Source organism: Lepidothrix coronata, unplaced genomic scaffold, assembly GCF_001604755.1.
Source record: "Lepidothrix coronata isolate B3197 unplaced genomic scaffold, Lepidothrix_coronata-1.0 Scaffold277, whole genome shotgun sequence".
Taxonomy (NCBI): Eukaryota; Metazoa; Chordata; class Aves; order Passeriformes; family Pipridae; genus Lepidothrix; species Lepidothrix coronata.
In genome coordinates, this window is record NW_016690457.1 from 236,044 (window position 1) to 256,868 (window position 20,825).

Below are 20,825 nucleotides of genomic sequence, written 5' to 3' on the forward strand. Positions count from 1 at the left end.
ATCCCCTCCACTTACGCCCCTCATGGAAAGGCTAAAGACTGTGACATGGTTCAGGACACTCTGGATGAGCCAGTTCAAGTGCCAGCTCCTGTTGGACTGGACAAGCTTGTGAAGGAACAAGGGCACGTTGCTGAGAGCACAGAGATGGCCCAGACCTCTCCCCACCCTCTGCTGGAAGGGGAGGGGGTGGTTGTGGAAGGTGGATGCTTCTCCATCCCTTCGGATGTGACAGCACATGAGGTCTGGTGCTGCTGGTGGTGTCCCAAACTGTGGGAGGTGGGTCAGTGTGACCTGGCTGTGGGTGTTCATGCCATGGGATGTGGGCTTTGGTGCAGAGGTCAAGGTTTTGATAAGCCAAGACTCTGGTCTTAGCCTGCTCTGATATCCTTCCAGTATCTGAAGGGCCTACAAGGAAGCCAGAGACAGACTCTCCAACAGGAACTGTAGTGATAGAACAAGGAGGAATAGGTTCAAACTCAAAGAGGGGAAATTTAGGTCAGATATATGAAGAAATTCTGCCATGTGAGGGTGGTGAGGCCCTGGCACAGGTTGCCCAGAGAAACTGTGGATGCCCCATCCCTGCAAGTGTCCAAAGCCAGGTTGGATGGGGCTTGGAGCAACCTGGGCTAGTGGAAGGTGTCCCTGCTCATGGATGAGCTTTAAGGTCCCTTCCAACCCAAACCATTTCATGATTCCATGATACTTCCTGACTCCCTCTAAATGCCAGAATGGCAGCTCATCTTCCAGGGCTTTTAGAGCAGTTAAAATCCCAGGAATTGCTGTACCTCTCCCAAGCCGTCGTAGTGTCCTGATTGTCAATTGTACAACATCATGGACAAGGATTAAGTTCAGGTGCTGAGCAAACAGATTTCCAAGTGCTTTGAGCAGCATCCCTGTGTGGTCTGAAGGAAAAGATAACTCCTAATTTGGAATGCTGATAGAGCAGATTCTCTTTGGCTCACCCAAAGCAAAGAGTTTCTTTTGATTTCGCAGCTGGATGAGCTGGAATCATGATTTTCCAAAGAGGATGCAATGATGGGGGGCAGACTTAGCCCTTGGTCTTGGATTGGAGCCATGTCCTGCTCCTCCAGCTTTGGAGTTTCTTGGGCTATGGAAAAAATAGTTATTTTCCTGATTGGAATTTCTGTTATTTCTTGGAGATCTCATGCTTTGGAGACATGCAGGGATAAAGGATGTGTGTGAGGCAGGAGCCAAGCTTGGTTTAATGTAAATATTCTCCTCAGTTCTGCTGGAAGGCAGGAGAAATCACTCGATCCCTTTTCATTCACATCAAATAAACCAGTTCCTTCTTCCGAAGAACCAAACACTTCCTTTCTGTGCTCTGGTTAAAACACAACTAATGCCTTTTCAGGGCAAGTTATTAAAGGGAGACTAAGCCGAAAATGGTGAATGAAATGGAAAATATTTAAGGAAGTTTTCTTTAGTAAAATAACTGTGACCTAGAATGGGGTGGATAAAGTAGATGGATAGTTGCATCTACTAGAAAAGAAAGTTAAAATCTGCCATTCTCTGCATTCCTTTTATTATTTTCAATCAGTTTTGAGAGCATTGAGAATTTTTGATGGTGAATCCATTAAATGTAAAATCCCTGGTTCCTTTTTCTACAGTCAGGGGAGAAAATACCATTTAGAGCCCATCGAGTGATGGTTAAGAAGCATTTTGATTTCCTCTGAATTCAGTTATTGCTGTTCTGCTTTTCCTATTTTTCTAAGCCCCAAGCCAACTAAAACTGAATAAAAGTTTCAGTAACCAAGTAACTATTTTTAAATGTAAGCCTTCCTTTCAAAGTATGCAAAAAATGCACAAAACCAAGCAAGAAATGAGGAAAGACCTGGATTTGAGTTTTGATCCTTGTAGGATCAAAATGTGAACGAGAAATGGTTGTGTTGTGAACGAGAAATAGGTTTGTTGTTTTTTTTTTTTTTAATTAAACTGCAACCTTCACATTATTTTCAGTGAAATACCAGATACTGGGAGATTTTGATTAAAAATTCATAGTTGTATCATAGACTTGCATATGGAAATGGGATCATGTGTTATTCCCTGTTTGCTTCACCCCCTGGTCAGCCCCAAATCCATTCAAAAACATGGAGCACAAACTGTGCACAGCTGCGGCTCTTGGCTGTACTAAATCCCATTAATTCCTGATAATATTAAAGATGAACAAAGGTTACCTCCTGTCTTAATTTAAGGTGAATTTTCCTATATAAAATGCCATTAGCAATCACATCAAGCTCCAGGTTTCCTGCAGTTCAGGTGCATCCAACATTTTTAGCTGTATCCTAGAATTCTTGAAGGTTGGAAAAGACCTCTAAAACCATTAAGTCCAGTATATATGTCTTGATATATATATATGTAGTAGGTATAGCTATATATAAAAATAAAATAGTAATACATGATAAATATAAATATAAATTATATACATATAATTCCATAGGTATATATTATATATAATAGTAATAATGTAGATGCATCTATGTATAAAATAATAATAAATATAAATGCTAATAAAATGTATTTTTATATATATTTAAAATAATGTATATATATCCATATAGAAAAAATAAATATAAATGGTAATAAAATGTAATTTTATATATGTGTGTGTGTTATATATGCATATGATATATAAAATATATACATATATTATATAAATATATAATATATTAAATAGAAAAGTGTTTATTAAATAATCTAGGTATGTCTATAGAAAAATAGTAAATATAAATGCTAATAAAATGTAATTTTATATATGCGTATTTACATTATATATGCATATAATATATATATCTTGGTGTAACTGAGCTTGTCTCTGTCCCATGACTGTAGATATTCTACTGCAGATTTATCCTCAATTCACACTATGGGATGTGTCTGCCAACCTGTGCAGGTGATGATTAAAAATTCAGGATACCTCGTTTTCCCTGGAGAGCCAATGCAGTTGGCATTTGCTCCCTGTTTGAGGAGCACCTGCCATCAGAGATAAAAGGACAAGCAGCATTATAGCAGCTTCACCTGGAAAAAATAAAACTTTCCCACCTTTATAACTTAATTTGAAATAAGGTTTCAGATGGACTGGGCAGTGTTTATGGTTGGACTCGATGATCTCAAAGGACTTTCTTTGATTCTGTGATTCTATAAATACATCCTTCAGGCATCAAAAATCTGATTTACCATTTCCTGGACTTCAGGGCTGTTGTTTTCCTGTCGAATTTTTATGCCCCACAATTAAATCCCCTTTGAGAAGAAGTTGTTAATCCTATTTATGAATGGCAAGGGGAGAGGCAGTTGGTTTCTTACCCAAACAGGTAATGACACCCGCCAAGGTCAAATAATCAACTGTTCTTATGTTTTTCTTTCCCTCATTTGTGTCCCAGTATTATATTCTAGTTCAGAAGTTTTGCCAGAAATAAAAAAAAGGATATAATAAAGGAATTTGGAAAGTTTAAATAGGATCAAAGGGTGACCAAGCAAGCTTTGGAAAGCAAATTAAATAAAATAGTTCACGATCTCTTTTGTCTTCAAATGAGCAACTGAGTCAATGAAGCAGCAACAATTGTAATGCTTTGAAAGCAGCACTAAAAATGTAGGATAAGGTGCCTAAAGGGGCTCCAGGAGAGCTGGGCAAAGACTTTGGACAAGGGATGGAGGGACAGGACAAGGAGGAATGGCTTCCCACTGCCAGAGGGCAGGGATAGATTGGGAAGGAGTTCTTGGCTGGGAGGGTGGGGAAGCCCTGGCACAGGTTGCCCAGAGAAGCTGTGGCTGCCCCATCTCTGGAAATGTCCAAGGCCAGGTTGGAGCAACCTGGGCTAGTGGAAGGTGTCCCCGCCTATGGCAGGGGGTAGAACTGGATGGGCTTTAAGGTCCCTTCCAACCCAAACTGTCCTGTGATTCCATGATTATTCTGGATTAAAAAAAGACATCGATTGGTTGCTGGTATAGAGCAGCTGATGTGTTTTACATTTACACCTTCAGGAATTAAAGACATATAAATACAAGACCTAAATACCCTGTGAGAGCCATGACTGTCAGTCCTATCCCTGATTTATGTGACCGGATCTTAAAAATCAAAAATAAATTGAACAGTGACTTTTTCTTCTGAAGTAGTTTGGGCACAATTACAGCAGAAGCGACCCTGGGCCTGAGGAAGACAGGGACTTAAATCCCTTTTTATTTGGAGTCATGGAAAGCCCTGGGATGGATGAGTTCTGATGCTACATGTCCCACACAGTCAGGACTAGAGCACCAAAGACAAATAAACCACATATTTCCCTGGGCAGGCACCCTGCTCTGGCTCAGATCACCAGCAGGAGGTCTCCATGTTCAGTTCCCAAACATTTTTGTTTGAGTGTTCAGGAGCCAAGATTTTATATTAAAACATTCTATGGAAAAGTACTTGTGGTTCCTCCACATCTCCTGGATTTCAGAGCCTGGAAGCTGCAGCACTGAGGGAGCACCCAGGGACACCTTTCCCATTGTGGGGGTCTGGCATCACCCCTCTCCTTCTCCAAACTCTTTTGGGGACCTGAAGCAGAGGATGCTGCTCCATCCCCTTCTCAGCTGGAGTCACCCTGTGAGATCCTCCTGCTGCCCCCTCCTTTTCTTCCCCCTCTCTCTTCAAATTTGAGTGTAGAAGATATTTTGAGATGCTCCTCTTATCTCTGTTTCCCCAGCATTTTGGAGCCGCTTTGGGCAGGAGAGATTAACAAAGGCAGGGCCATTTTACGTGGAGGCAACAGTGTCTTATGAATGAAACGGTGACAACCCAAGTTCTTTATAAGCCCTCAAGGCTTGTACTGGTACTACTTGTCTTCCTAAAAGGCATTCAGGCTTTGACAGCCCTGGGAGACCAGTGCTTGAAAAATACCTTGCCTTGGGTAAGGCTTTTTTACTGTGGCTTTTTTAGGAGTGGGAAAATCAAAGCACAGGGAAGGGGAAACATCCTACTCAAGGTCACAGAGCGAGCTGGTGGCAGGACCAGAAATAGCACCCAGAAGTTATTAGGGTTTTTTTCAGAATTTCCTTTCCTGTCCTCTCTGTTTGCCTGGATACAGAGATAGCTGTGTGTAAACAGAAGGTTTCCAGAGGCAGCAGCCTTGTTATCTGCCTGATTCATTCAGTGATGATGCAACCTGGAATTGAGATGTCTGCAATGCCTTCCAGAGTGATGCTGCACGTGACATCACCGGCCCTGTTGAGCAACCAGAGTTTGAAACTCTCCCTGAAACGCTAATGTGTTGAGTCAGGCTCTGTAAGGAGACCTTATAGCAGCCTTTCAGTGTCCAAAGGGGGCCTACAAGGCTGGGGAGGGACTTTTTACAAGGCTATGCAATGACAGGACAAGGAGAAATGGCTTTAAATTGAAGGAAGGTGGATTTAGATTAGAAATTAGGAACAAATTCTTGTCTGTGAGGGTGGTGAGGCCCTGGCACAGGTTGCCCAGAGAAGCTGTGACTGCCCCATCCCTGCAAGTGTCCAAGGCCAGGCTGGATGGGGCTTGGAGCAACCTGGGCTAGTGGAAGGTGTCCCTGTCCATGGCAGGGGCTTGGAACTAATTGGTCTTTCAGGTCCCTTCCAACCCAAACCATTCTGATTCTCACAATGATTTTATTCCTTATGCATGGTCAGGTCCTGTCTGCTCATTCCTCTGGCACAATAACTAACTTTTTTGGCTCTTCTTAACCCCCAAAGGAGCCCTGGAGCTGAGAAAGTCAACTGTGGATGCTGCTGATCCACTCTGTGACCCACCTGCAGCTTTGTTGACTATTAATTAGCTCCTCATTTTGTGCAAACTCCCCAGTCCTGGGGCTGCCAAGCTGTCAGGCTGTCACAGGTTGTCACAGGCTGTCAGAGGCCAGGAGACACCTTTTGATGGCTTCTCTTAGTCACTTCTGTGGGAGAACTACAGTATTCACCCCAGCCAGGAGTGGGAAGCAACTAGCTGGGATGAACTTCTATTCTCAGACCAGATCTAAGGGGAAGGAGCAAACCACAGATCTTTGGGAAGCAAGTCTCACTTTTGAGCGACTGAGTCTCTGCTAGGAGAGGATGATCAAGGACACTATAAAATTTCATCCCCTGTGGGAGGTGAAAAATGGGATGGAAGGAGAGCAGGGAGTCCTTTCCTAGGCATTTTCTTTAGGGATGTGGCAGAACTGCCAAAGAGGTCGTGCTTGGGCAGCCCATGTTAGTGAAGGAGCTCCAGGGGTGCTCCCTACCCTGGAGAGAGGAACTGCCCCATCCCTGGAAGTATCCAAGGCCAGGTTGGACAGGGATTAGACACACCTGGTCTAGTGGAAGGTGTCCCTGCCCATGGCAGGGCATGGAACGAGATGAGCCTTATGTCTTTTCCAACCCAAACCATTCTGGGTTTCGGTGAAAGAGCAAGACTTTGGATTCTCCATTTCCCCTTTTCATTGAAAGCTGATGCCTTATCCCCCCTCTGGAGCCTTGGCTCACTTGGTAGCCATGCTCCCAGGACATCAGCAAAGCTTTGTAGCACCTTGGGATGGTTTCTGGAGCACAGAAATTCTGTGTGTCAGCTTTTCATCAGCACAAATTAGTGTTAGCAGATGGCACACGTGGATCTGATTCCAATTCTCAGGAAGCACAGGATGGCTTTAATGAGAAATGAATGATTCTTTATCCAGGATGTTTCACTGATAAACAAAATAATAACAAGTCCTATGTGCCTTGGCAATCCAGGATTTCTCTACCTTGTCTGGCAGTGCCAGCTGCAGATTTCGTCGAGGTCCTTGTGTCAGGCAGGGTTGTCATCACTACCAGAGCCCGCCTTTGGGGACAAAGCTGAAAATCACACTGAGGATTTGTTTTGAAAGCAGACATTTCGCCTTCCACCCTGCCCACCTCTCTCTGCTCCCTTTTGGTCACTGAGGGAAAGCAGAGGACAAAATGGATCAGTGAAGATGAGTTGTTGGTAATTTGGAGACAGCATGTCTTAGAATCATGGAATCATGGAATATCCTGACCCAGCAGGATCATCAAGTCCAACTTCTCCATCTCTTTTTGTCTTTTCTTATTATAACTACACTTAAAAGGAGACCTTTTGTAGACCTGCAATGCCAAGAGCTGACCCTGCCAGAGCCATTCTCAATAGATCATTAAAATATCTTTATCAGCTTACCCACCTTTCCTCTGTAACCTCACCATGCTTTATTTTTCCACTCAAAAGCCCCTGGAAAGCTACAAACCAGAGCCCTGGGCACAAAGAACAGACAATAAACACTCTTGGAAAAGTTAGGGGAGTATGTTTGCTAAAAGTGACCCCCTCTCATGGAGAGGTTTTGGCTAAAAACCAGAGGCAGTGATGGGAGAAGCAGTTGCTACCTTTGCATAGTGGAGCTGCAGAGATGGGGCTGTGCAGGACTCTTGAGGGACATGGGTGGGGATAAATATTAATTAAATTTCCCTTGTTTCTGCTTTGTTCCATTAATCTGGTAGCTGTGGCTGTGGGGGTTCTGTATCTCCTCTTTCTCCTGGCTGGAAGAAAGATGATGGGAAAAGAGAAAATTACTTGGGAGCTGTGGGTTTTGGGGAAATTGGGAGAGTAATTGTGATTTGATAATGGGAGTGTGGGGTCAGCACTGGCTGGAAAAAACCTTAAAAACCTGTTTTGTGAAGAATCTCAATATTTGGCTTTTTTTTTCAGTGGCTGAAGCAATAAACAGGTAACTTCTGTAACTTCACATCCCTCTTGTATTTCTTCTTAACACAAATAATCAGGAGCCAGTGACCTCATTTTTTTCAGAAACCCTCTTAACTTGCAGAAAGTTGAGGGAAAAGTTTAAATATTGGATGGATAATGGAAATAAAAAAAGGATTTCATAACATTATTTGGAGGCTGCGTTTCACTCATCAGCAAGACCACGAAAGGAGAAATGACACTGCCCAAAATCTGGATGGTTTTAATCTTTTGGTTTTGAAGTGACAGCAGAAATCCTTCTAAAACGGTTTTTAAAACAGGAACTTTCATGAGAAGCTGAGGAAAAAAGGCTCCCCCTCCCCAAAAAGAAATATTTTGTGCTCCTGGGAAGCCCCATCACAACATCCCATGTCCTGCAGGGGATGGACATAGCGGGCTGGGACAGTGCTGTGAGGGAGAGAGGAGACCCTGGGGATGGAGGGGCTCAGCCCTGCTCTCCTGCCCTCTCTCCATTCCTAGAGAATCCCCACATGGCCCTTGGGATGCTTCCGAAGGTGGCTGAGTGAGGTGGGTCAGTGCCAGGACACAGGGATTTGAAGATTCCAAGGGCACCACCAGCTCTGTAGGGTCGTGTTGTGGGAGTGGAGGGAGGTGATGTGGCTTTTTGGGACCTTATGAGGCTGGTGGGATTTGGGGGTGAGGGTGGAGAGTGGTGATGTTTCTTTGGAGGTTTAAAATGATGCTGAATCCTTGTTTTTCTGCTCTTCATGTTTGATCGCTCATTGTGATTATAAACACAAGCTGACCACCCCACTTCCCAAAGAAAGCCTTTGCTAAGCTCCAGGCACGGATTTAGATTGGATTAAAATGTTTTTTGCAGTAGTTAAATGTGATAAAATGGGGGAAGAACAAATTATTTTTAAAATAAGCTCTTACTCCCCCAGATCTTGTGTGATCCTCACCGTGACACAATAATTTTCCAGTGCCACTTTTCAGTTATATATAGAAATGCATTTTCTGTTCCTTCCCTCTCCTTTCTGTGAAACAATTGTGCAACTTTCTTTTTTTCTTAATATAATACTGCATTAAAATTAGCTCCAAGCCTAAAGAGAGGCCTGTGTGTAGGATGGCAGCTGCCTTCCTTCCTTCCTTCCCAGTGCTTCCCCTGGATCTTCCACTGGGATTTTGCCCCTTGGGGCAGTTGCTGGTGTGGGGCTGTGCTCTCCTTGCTTGCCTGATGTCCCTGTGCTCTCCCAGCAGTGAGCATGCAGAGTTCAGAGGGTGGATCAGACTCAGCAGCTTCCATGGCGCTTCACCCTTCGGCCTCAGCCCAGGCTCCGGTGGTGCAGCCAGTGCCAGCTTCTCAGCAGGTAAGGTATCCTCAGCTGGGAATGCTGTTTCCATGGAGAAGGGCCCTGTTTTGCTGGCTGATGTATTTTAATCCAGGGATTTTTATGGTGGAGAGAGGATTTTTAATCAGCTCATTGAGCAAACCTGTTGCTGGAGTTTGTGTTGATAAAGGCCGTCGATACCTCATGTGTTTTAGCCCTACCAATCAATCTGCAAGCTTTGAAATCTGGGGGTTAGGTTTTAATTTAGCTGCCCAAGGAAGTTACTTTCATACCAGCTCAGTGTTTGCTTCAGATTAATATCCTGTTGTTGTTTGGTGTGTCAATAAAAGCAGGAGAAGATGGAATAGCCCTTAAAGGCATCGCTGCAAGCGAAGCGCTGAGGTCATGGAGAAGGGATGAGGGGAGAGCTAATGCAGGGAGAGGGGGGAGGAGCCACATCCTGCATCCAAGGAGATGTTTGCATCCACAGAGGAGTGGCCAGAGGTCAGGGAGGGGATTCTCCCCTTCCTCTCTGCCATCATGAGACCCCACCTGTATTGCTGTGTCCAGCTCTGGGGCCCTCAGCAGAAGAAAGATGTGGGAGTGGGTCCAGAGAGGCCATGGAGATGATCCAAGGTCTGGAGCACCTCTGCCATGGAGCCAGGCTGGGAGAGCTGGGGTGTTCACCTGGGGAAGGCTTCAGGGAGACCTTAGAGCCCCTTCCAGGGCCTAAAGGGGCTCCAGGAGAGCTGGAGAGGGACTTGGGACAAGGGATGGAGGGACAAGACAAGGGGGAATGGCTTCCCACTGCCAGAGGGCAGGGATAGATGGGAGATTGGAAAGAAATTCTTCCCTGTGAGGGTGGGGAGGCCCTGGCACAGGTTGCCCAGAGCAGCTGTTGCTGCCCCATCTCTGGAAGTGTCCAAGGCCAGGTTGGACAGAGCTTGGAGCAACCTGGGCTAGTGGAAGGTTTTCCTGCTCATGGCAGAGGGTGGAATGGGATGATCTTTGAGGTCCCTTCCAACCCAAACCATTCTATGATTCCATGGTTCCGTGGTCTCTTCCTTTGGTTGGCAGATCCTGACATTTTAAATGGAGGAGGGAGGGTTAATTATTCATATACATGAATATGGTGCACTTGGGAGGTCCAATAGGAGACAAGTGGTGGCTTCAACAGATGGATGGAAACAACTCAGTGCAAAACAGGAAGGGTTAAGTCAGACTGGTTCCTTTTTATGCCTTTTGGGGAACTATCAAAAGAAGCTTCTGACTCAGGAAGCTGGAGGGATGAGAGGATGAGTGGGCGTAACTTTGCTACGTCCTTCTCCAACTCCCAAGTGAGCAGAAGCGGTTGCCATTGGATGGATGCTCATGAAAAGGAACAATTAAAAGTTGTGAATTAGTAGGAACATTCAATTCACTGGGAGCCGTGGACGTTCACATCGAGTGATTCGGGGCCTTGCTGTCATCTCCCAGCCTTCCCAACTTCCATTTCTCCTGGGGAACATTCCTTGTTTGTACTGCAATGATGTGGATATCACTGATCAACAGTGTCAGGTGTCCCAGGGATCATTAGTGGGAATTTGACTGTGACAACATGGTCAGAAAACCCATTGGCTTTGGATTGTGAAATTATGAAATGTCACCAGGACATGGCACATTGAGTGAAACTCCATGGATTAAGGAACACCCAGAGGATTGTGGAAGGCTGGTGAAGAGGAGGAGCATCCAGAGCCTTCCCTTCTCACCAGCAAGACAAGGAAACCACTGGGAATGAACTGCTGGCAGCATGAGTGGTGTGAGGCTGAAGCCTTTGGGGTGGTTGATCACTGGTCCACCTTCCAGTGTGAGCGGAGGCTGTTTGAGCAGGATGGTCTCATCTTACAGGTTGGGATGATCCGTTATTTTGGTGGGAAGGAAGTAGGAGCAACCAGACAGGCAGTGAGGAAGGACACAAGGAGTGAGCTGGGCAGCTGTGCCACAGATGTGTCCTTTGATACAAGCAATGCCAGAGAATGGGTAAAAAGTAGGAGAAAGGAATGGATCTTACTGGGACTTTGGTGTAAGTGGCACTGCCAAGGCCTGACTTCAAAAAGAGCTTATGATGTCCTTCCTGATCCTGCACTGCTTAGAGCCTCTTTTGGAGAGAAAATGGACAGAGTGGTGGCTGACAACAGTGTCCTTACTGCAAGCTTGTACTGCAGGATCTCCAGTGTATCCAGACTTGCTGGGGAGTGGAAATCTGGGAAATTATCATATTCTTGTAATTCTGCTAGAATAGCATTTCTGGTTGTTACAAAGGCATGTTTGAGGGTGTCAGAGAGCTAAAAATCATGAAGATATACGTATAAGGCAGCCAGTAATTGTCAAAGTGGCTTCTAGGAATCATGTGGGATTGTTTTGCAGCTCTCTGTTCTCCTGGGTATTTCTAAAACCTCAAGCCACAGAGGACGTATCTCCTTGGAGAAGCTTTAAAAGCCCATACAGACACTTGGCTCTGTTCCCACGGGCCTCACTGAATCATTTCTTTCCATCTTACCACATCCCCTTGTTTGTTTTGTTGAGCACCCTGAGATATGCGACAACCTCAAACTGAGTGTGCAGGGTGACACACTGAGCAGGGGGATGATGGAGGTGACAGAGCAGAGGCAGAGGACAGTGACCATCACAAGGCAGAACAAAGCTCTCTCTGAAGGGAGATGCAGAATCACCTGAGATTTTGGAAGAAACCAAAAGGGCTGTGGCACGTTGGAGAGGTTGCAGGTTTAGCAACTGTAAGAGAAGAAACTTTGCAGCCTGAGGAGGAGAATGTGGATGTGTGAGAAGTAGTTCTTGTTTAGCTGCTACTGAACCTCATTTGAGCTCCTCTCATCACCCAGCTGTTGGCTGTTATGTCCTTTTGTGGAGATTTAAAGATGATTCATGTCAGAAATTGTGGATCCAGCCTTGCCTAAGTTCAGGCTGGTGTTACCCTGGGAGGGTGGAGACCACAGGGACAGTAAGAAGTGCCACTGCAGCTGGTGTAGCAGTTGTCCATGAAACTTTGGAAGAGAACACCTGACTCACCTGTGTTATGGACTGAAAGTAAGTGTCTGTTCCTGTATCTTCTTTTCCAGAGAGTTTTGGTCCAAGCAACGGGCTCTGCTCCCAAAGGAGCACAGATGCAGCAAATATCTGTTCCCAGAGTCCAGCAAGTTCCACAACAGGTAATAAATAAATATATCTAGGGTGGGACACCACACAGGGACCCCACATCCCACATGACGTTTGAAACTGTGCCACTGCTAGAAAAATCTTAATTAAAGAGTGTTGTGGGCAATCAAAAAACTGGGATCACTCTCCTCCTTTCTTAGACTGATGGATTCATACGTTTGGAAATTTGATGGATTCATACATTTGAGGATTTGATGGATGCTTTCAACTGCCATTTTAAAACATTTATTAAGTCAAATTTAAATTAAAAGCAATCCTACTCGGTGAAGATATTTTAGAGGCGAAGTGTTCAGGATTTTTTTTAATTACACAAATAAATTTGCTGACTACACATGACTCCAGAGAAAGGTTCAGTGCCAGAGAGCCATGCAACTGTTTTTATTTATCTGAACTTTGCCTTTTGCAGCCCTTGTTTTCTAAGAAACTAGGGATATGTGGTGCTGCTCTGTGGGGACACTGAGTCTGATTCCTGATTTTTTCTTTTAGCGGTTTTTTTATTTGGTTGCTGAGTTTCAGGGGGGAGAAAAACTTGACAGAGGGAAACTACATCCCTCCCAGAGCAAAAAAGAGGGGGCTGGGGTGCAGTTGCACACTGCCAGTCCCCTCTGAAGGAAAGGCTGCACCATGATCTCACTGCTATTAGTCAGCACAGAACCAGCCCCAGACACATGTGCAGGGGAAACTCAGCTCCGTTGTTTCCACTGCTCATGGAGCAACAACTTATTTATCTATTTTTATTTAGCCTTTGAAAATAAAAATGTCCTTTGGGATTCCTTTGGAGGGGGAGGTTGGTTGGTTTATTTTTTTCTTTTAAAAAGAAACCCTAAATGTCAAGGTAAGGTTGACAGTAGTATAAGGAAATCTGCAGTTTCTCCTGCTCTTCCTAAGCAATCCATAACTTTTTGATGCCTGTTTCAGGTGCAGTCTGTGCAGCACGTTTATCCAGCCCAGGTCCAGTATGTGGAAGGAGGAGAAGCTGTTTATACCAATGGAACCATGTAAGAGTCTCTCCTTGGCTGTAGCAGAGCCGTGTCCCCTCCCAGCTCCCAGCCCTTCCATCCTCCCAAGCTCTTTCCACCCTGGCATTGCCCAAGGATAAAAGGAGGGAGAGGAGGAACAATCGTTTCACATGTTATGTTGTGTTTGAGGGTGGTTTCAGCCAGACTCCAGCCTTGGAAGAGCTGTTATCCTCATGGAGGGACTGTTCTCCAGGGAAACCTGATCTGGTGTTCCACTCTGCCCAGGTTTTCTTTGCTTCTGACTCTGCTTTAGGAGCCAGGGTGTAGCTGAGAGAGGAAGAAGGGGGTGTTAAAAGGTCTCATAGAATCATGAAATGACTGGGTTGGAAGGGACCTTAAGGTTCATTTCATTCCACCTCCTGCCATGGGCAGGGACACCTCCCCACTATCCCAGGTTGCTCCAAGCCCTGTCCAGCCCGGCCTTGGACACTTGCAGAGATGGGGCAGCCACAGCTGCTCTGGACAACCTGTGCCAGGGCCTCCCCACCCCTCTAGTTTCCTACTCCTCCTGTCTTCTGTGCCCCATTTTGGGCCTCCTGCCCCCTGGGATGCTCTTGGCCTTCCTCACCCCAGTTCTCTACAAGAGCTGCCAAGCTCCGCGCTCTGCCCTCACCATGGCTCCAGGGCTGATCAACATTGTCAGGACTGACTTTCATAGAATCGTGGAATAACCTATGCTGGAAGGGACCCCCAAGGACCATCCAGTCCAACTCCTGGCCCTGCACAGGGCACCCCAACACCCTGTCCCTCGGGGTGTTGTCCAAATGCTCCTGGAGCTCTGGCAGCCTTGGGGCCGTGCCCACTGCCCTGGGGAGCCTGGGCAGTGCCCCAGCACCCTCTGGGGGAAGAACCATTCCCTGAGATCCATCTCAACCCCCCTGGCACAGCTCCAGCCCTTCCCTGGGTCCTGTCCCTGATCTGAGAGAGTGAAGATCAGAGCTACCCCTTGGGAGGAAGCTGCAGACCTTGAGGAGTCTCCCCCAACCAAGTGCCCTCAGCCGCTTCTCAGCCCCTTCCCCTCCAGACCCTTTCACAGCACAAGATCCCATTTCATTGCAGCAAATCCCACTGACAAGAGTCGAGGCTTTTTCCCAGAAGTGCTTCAGCTTCCAGAAACTATTACCCGTGGAATTCCATCTCTCCATGCCCTGACCCTTGTGTTCCTTGACAGACGAGCCGCCTACTCCTACAACACCGAGGCTCAGATTTACGCCCCCAGCAGCGCCGCGTCCTATTTCGAAGCGCAGGGAGGAGGAGCTCAGGTGACTACAGCGGCATCCTCTCCTCCTGCCATTCCCTCTCACAACATGGTGGGCATCACCATGGACATTGGGGGAAGTCAGATCCTCTCCGGCTCGGGAGCCTATCTCATTCATGGGGGGCTGGAGAACTCTAGACATTCCCTGTCACACACCTCACGCTCCTCTCCAGCAACGGTATGTAGCCCTGCAGGTGTTGCAGCTCGGGGGCCAGGAATTGTTCCAAGGGAACTGAAATCCTTCAGAAAATAAAACTTCCTGTCATTATCAATGTCTATAACATGCCATAAGTGCAAGAGAGAGAATAGACAGTGGCATACTATAATTTTCCAGTTGGAGTTTGTAATGTCCCTCTTGCTAAGCAGGAACTTGTCAAAATTCCCAATCACTGAAAATATGCAGCATAAGAGAAAATCCTCTGTGGTCTTGCTTTTTTTTTTTTTCCCCACAAGCAAAATATTTTGGCTTCCCAATTCAACACATTTGTCTCTATGTTTTCTACCAAATCTAACATCTGAACATGGGGCTTGGTTTACCCAAAATAATGAAATATATTTTCAATTATGAAGAGACCTGGAAAATCCTTCATTAACCCAGTGGATAATTAGCACATAAATTTTGTCAAGCTGATCATGCCAAGTGCACAGTGATAAAAAAGTCTTTGTATATATATCTTCTACACCATTGTGTATTCTCTCCCTGCCATATGTTACAGAAAATGTACTTTAGGGGTAATACTGATCAAACAGAAGTGTTTTAAAGCTCTCCTTTTTTAAAAATCCTGTCTCTCCAGCTGTCAGTGAAGTGCCAGAGTGCTGGAAGCACAGCTGCATAGCTGTGTAGGACTGGGGGGTTGTAGATATTCACCCAAAACAGCCTTTCTGCAGTTAGAGGCTCCCAGGGCTTTGATTTGGGAATCTCCCAAAGCAGCTACCAGGAGTGGTGGAAGCTCATTTTGTGGGACATTCCTCACCTTCCTCTCCAGACTTCTGTTTGTATGTTTGCATATAAATATAAATATAAACGTAGGTGTAATGCAGTGTGTGGGCCAGAACATAAAATGTGTGAGCAGCATCACCCAGGGAAAAAAAAACCAGGAGCTGTTTGCTACTGAGGGCTCTGGAAAATCTGGCCTATTAAGTTGTACTTTCATTTCCCACAGAGTTTTAGGATATAAACTCCATGTTTTTTGAATCATTGTGCCTTGAAAGGTTCTCTTGATCCTGGAGTAAATGTGCTCTGCCTTAGGTAGAAATATGGGAAAAGTCCTAGGGAAAATTACGGATGCTCGGTCAGCTGGGGCTCAGTTCTTGGATGAGAATTGTGTGAGGGTGTGTATTTTAACTGTTCATAGTTAAAAATTAGCATTGAACCATTTGATTTTTGCTCAAGCGTGTTATTTGGAAGGAAGTGGCTGCTGATCTTGTCACCTGTGTGGGACTGCGTCTTGCAAAACTGCACATCACTCTTGGGTTTTGGGGTTCTTGTTGTTTGGGATTTTTTTCTTTTCCATGGTGATGGGCACAGTGTAAAAAGCCCAAGTAGAAAATGTATCAATAGATATGTCCCATGCACAGATTTTTTGTGCAGTCACATGAGGTAAGGCTGTTCAGTAAAAAACATGAAATATTAGGAAGTGACTTTTATGGAAAGTCACTTTATCTGAGATAAATTCCCTCTGTTTCATGTAGGGATGAACTTTCTGAAGGTGTTTTAACACCAAATGTCTGTGGAGGGGCTGAAGAAGGTGGAATAGTGCCTGGCAGACAGTCCAGGGATGTGTCTGTGCGTGGCTTTCAGTTCTTCCAGCACAGTCTAGGGTTGGAGCGGGATAGAGCAGAACCATGATAACTGCTTGGAATTCCACATAATCATGGAATCATTGGGTTTGGGTTGGAAGGGACCTTAAAGATCATGCAGTTCCACTCCCTGCCATGAGCAGGGACACCTTCCACTAGCCCAGGTTGCTCCAAGCTTCGTCCAACCTGGCCTTGGACACTCCCAGGGATGGGGCAGCTTCTCCAGACACCCCTAATAAATGTGGGTGGCTTAAGGAGAGCAGGGACTGAATGAAATCAATGGGCAGGAACATTATTTTTCGTTGCAATGTCCTGCCTAAACAGGGAATGGGAAAGGCTGGTGTTAAAGAGACCTGGCAAAATGTGGTGGGGCAGGATTAGAAGCGTTGTGGAGAGAAAGGAAAGTAGAGCTCCTGCAGATGGTCTTTGCATGTGGCCTTGGGGTGCAGTGCAGAGGGGATGGATGTCACAGTGGTCAGTGGAGGGAGGGCTGGGCAACATGGGAGGCTGCTGCCAGGAATGAGGAAGGAGAGGGATTAGAGTTGGGTGGAGAATGGGATGTTGAGGGCTTGGGGCAGAGCTGGCACCAAGACCTCAAAAGCAAGGTCTTTCTGGAGGAGACAAGATATTTCCAGAAGAGACCAGGAACAAGGGAGTGCTTCAGAATTATCAATGGCCTAAGAGCTACCTCAGGAGGTTGAGGGATGTTTGGTAAAGATTGTATGTACACTAAAAAAAACCAAACTTCAAATATTTAAAGAAAGCTGTCTTCCATATCTGCTGGAATAATGATGTTCTGCTCCATCTGAACAGGACATGGAACAGCCCTGTTCAGTGTCTGTGCCAACACAGCACTATTACTCTTCATCTAAATTAGTCTGTAGCAAGAGAGGAAATCCTTGAGACGTCCCATAAGTGGGTCCTCAGAGCTCCTCACCTTCCTACAAGGCTGTTTAAGAGCATTTAGAGTTTTCCCTGTAATATTTTTTTCTGCAAATGCAAAGTGTCCATTTGTATGGGACACTCACCAAAAAGGAGCAGGCAGTGTTTTTGTGCTTGTATAACAGGGCTTGCTCAACCAGCTTGAGGAGAGGAAGGAAACGGGGTCTCCCTCTAGCACTGACACATTTCCTGAAGGCTGTGTCAGCAATCAGGCCTTGGTTCCTCCTGGCACACCAGTGTGTGAGAGTGTTCTCAACGAAAAAGCTGGGCTTAGACTGACCCTGTGTTGAATTGGCTGATAACATCTTGAGAAGTGCCACTGTGGAGGCACTTTGGCGTGGAAATCAAGGGACCTGTGCTTGGACAGTGTCATGTTCAGACCTGAATGTGGCACAGAGCTTGACTTTGGTTCTTGGATGTTACTTGAGAAGTTGGATCTGATTTGTTCTGCTCTCCCACCTTTTTGACAAAGCTTGGGTTTGTAAATGTCCGGTTTATCTCAACCTTTATCTTCCCCATGCAATGAGTCAGTGCAGACTGTGAATGTGGGAAGGAGGCCCTGGACAGACCATCTGCATGTGCATGTGCCCGCAGAGGAGATGTGTGTTAAATGAGGAGAGATGCTAGAGATAGTTCTTCTGGCTGATATGTGCTACCTTGTCCTGCCTGCGCTAACAGGTCATGGATAACAGGGGTTTGAGAACATCCACTGGAAAGAAACAGGAGGTTCTGCTTCTGGCAGTCCCTTAATGTGGGTTTCTTTGGAGGTTTGAGTGGGTTATTTTATTTCCTCACTTGCCAAAAGCTTCAAGAGGAGCACTGGGGGCTCTGGGATCAGCAGCTGCCTCTAAGGAGTTTGCCAGAGTTTGTCAAGGGAGTCCCAGGAGCAGAAAGGAGAAGACAAGACAAGAAGGGTCCAGGAGAGGGTTGGGGCACAAGGCAGCAGCCACAGCTGGGATAAAGGTAGAATGGGAGCCACACAGAGGGAACAAGGAGGCTCTTGAGGGGCCAAAAGGCCTTACCTTGGCTCCTCTGAGTTCAATAGCATCAAGATGTGCCATCCTGTCTTCTGGGGAAGAGCACATTTAATCAAAACCCGGCTTCTTCCTGCAGAGTCCCTTTGCAGTTCTCCTCAGTGTCAGAGAGCCCTTATCCATTCCAGCTCATGCCCTCTCTGTGTCAGCCCTCCTTGCACCCATTTTATTGAGTTTTTTTTTAGTTTTTGACAAAATATTAAGAGGTTAATAACCAAACTAATTCCTGTCAGTTCTCCTTAAGAGGCAAAACTGCAGCAAGTCTTTGTCCTAGTGCAGTGGATCTGTGTGGTGATAGTTTGGTCTCAGCAGGAAGGGGAAAGGAGAAGGAAAATTGCTTTTTTTAGAAATGGACAATGCTTTTAGTGGAAGATAAACTCCCCTGGTCTTGCTCTGTCACCCCCGTGGTGGTTCTTGCTGTGTGTCCATTTGCATGTCCCAGTAACGCCTCTGCAGCTTCATCCACACGGACTATGCTCATCTGTTTGCCTCTTTTTCACAAGCTTATTGATATAAAGCATTAATCATTCAAATATTAATAAGGACATAATAATCCTGGCTGTTGCTAACTATCTGATTTCCTTTCTTTTTCTTTTTTTTTTCCTTTTTTTTTTTGTTTTCCTGTGCACATTTTCTTTAGCTTGAAATGGCGATTGAAAACCTACAAAAAAGTGAAGGGATTACATCACACAAAAGCAGTTTGCTCAACAGCCATGTAAGTTATGATCAGAATTTACAACCTTTTCCCTGCTTTGGTGGGAGAATTATTTGTAGCCCTTTGGTGTATTCAACAGCACAAGTCCCTCAAAGCATCCTGCGATTGAGCTGTACTGCCCAAAACAGCCCATTCCCAAGGAAAAAGGGTCTGCAAAAAGTGCCCTGGTGATAATGTTTGTTGCTGAGATGCTCTGGAGTCTGTTAACTGCCTCTGACTTTATTTATTTCATCTGCCTTGCAATGGAAATTGCTCGCAATTAGATAAACACGTTTGAGGAAGTTCATTCAGTGAAACTGAAAAATGGCTGGAAAATTACTTGTAAATCTGCAGTGATGACTCGGTGTGAATGGTGACAGATATCAAATATCCCTCAGACAGCACAAACCAAAAGCCTGCTCCTGTGAATGCCTTTATTCCCTCTCTCTGTGCCTCAGGAAGCCCATTCCTGTTACAATGCTGTGCTAAATCCATGTGCTTGCCCTCCCTCTCTGCACTGTGCCAACAATTTCCCTGCTTTGTGTGGAATTCGCACTGTTCTCCTGGACCTTTGTATCCTGGTTTGTGGCTCCCATGCTCACTGAGCAGTGAGCACATACCTGGGTGAGATTTGAAGGGTTTAGTTCAAGTCACATTGAAGTCGTTGGACTTGCCTGGACTTTGCTGTGTTTGGATTAAGCTCAAGCATGTCCTGCACTGATAAATCACAGTGCACAGAGTGGTGCTTCTTTATTATAACAGATTTCCTTTGGCTTTGTATTTGGGGTCAGATTTGTTGTCATTCTTAGGTCCTGAAAAAAAACCCCAACTTTGGTTTCTTCATTGCGGAGAAATAGCCTGAGAAAAACAAAAGGAATATTAAACCAGTCTGATTCTCCTAAGCTGATGTCAAACTCCAGGCCAGGGCTCCTGGGTGAGCTCAATCCTTATTTCAGCTGGTGGACACTGAAGGTTTCTGGTGGTCGTTGGGGAAAAACAAACCTGCAGGGTCAGGCTGGTAGTTCCCGTTCTGAGCATCCCTGTGCATCCCTCCCATCCCACACTCGCCTGCCCATGCCAAGAGTGCTGTGCAGGTTCATCCAAGGATCATGTTGTTCTGCAGGATTTTTCTTGTTTCTCCCAGCACAGAGCAGGATGGGTGGGTCATGATGTGGTGTTGAAGGAGGTTTGAAAAAATCCAGGAAAAGGGCAGAGGAAAGAAAGCAAAGATCTCACCTGACCACAGGCTGCACAGGATGGAGCTGGAGCCCGATCCAGCCTCTGATCAGACCTTCCCCACCCTTGTCTTGCAGGGTAGAAGTACAGAACTCAATGTCCCTCTTCTGAGGGCACAATTCATGCATTGGCATGAGGTTTAAGTGCTCTTAGAAGCTTTAAAGCAAACTGCTTCCTGAGCATGTGTGGACATATCCACTCTCCTCTTGTCCCCACTGAAGGTGCTGCTCCAGGACAGACACCCCGGGCTGGGGTGGGGCCTTCCCTCTGTCAGGGCACAGAGCCTGAGCTGAGGAAACTTGCTGTCTCATGGACCCCCAGTGTCCTCGCTCTGCCTTTCCAGAGCATGGAGTGATGTTTGCGGACACATGGGAACATAATAATATATTATAATAATACACAGTGTCTGTAGGAAATGCAGCACATTGAAGAACCAGACCAGGCAGACTCTGGTTCTAGAGAATTTTGGTGCCATTCAGGGGAGGTTCTTCCCCCAGAGTGTGGTTGGGCACTGCCCAGGCTCCCCAGGGCAGTGGGCACAGCCCCAAGGCTGCCAGAGCTCCAGGAGGGTTTGGATGATCCTCTGGGGCATATGGTGAGACTCTTGGGGA

General features: G+C 45.9%; 1 protein-coding gene across 6 annotated transcripts in view; it reads left to right on the forward strand.

Moving 5' to 3' along the window:
• The window catches only part of RFX2 (regulatory factor X2), a 64,626-nt gene that overhangs the window by 25,193 nt on the left and 18,608 nt on the right, over positions 1-20,825 (forward strand). For 2 of the 6 annotated variants that reach the window (XM_017836429.1, XM_017836432.1), the window contains 5 exons: positions 8,945-9,057; positions 12,135-12,224; positions 13,150-13,229; positions 14,422-14,686; positions 18,925-18,999. In XM_017836429.1, coding sequence (XP_017691918.1) covers positions 8,953-9,057; positions 12,135-12,224; positions 13,150-13,229; positions 14,422-14,686; positions 18,925-18,999 — 615 coding nt within the window. In that variant the 5' untranslated portion in view covers positions 8,945-8,952. The remainder of the gene's footprint in view (positions 1-8,944; positions 9,058-12,134; positions 12,225-13,149; positions 13,230-14,421; positions 14,687-18,924; positions 19,000-20,825) is intronic. The other 4 variants (XM_017836434.1, XM_017836430.1, XM_017836433.1 and 1 more) reach the window with 4 other exon arrangements.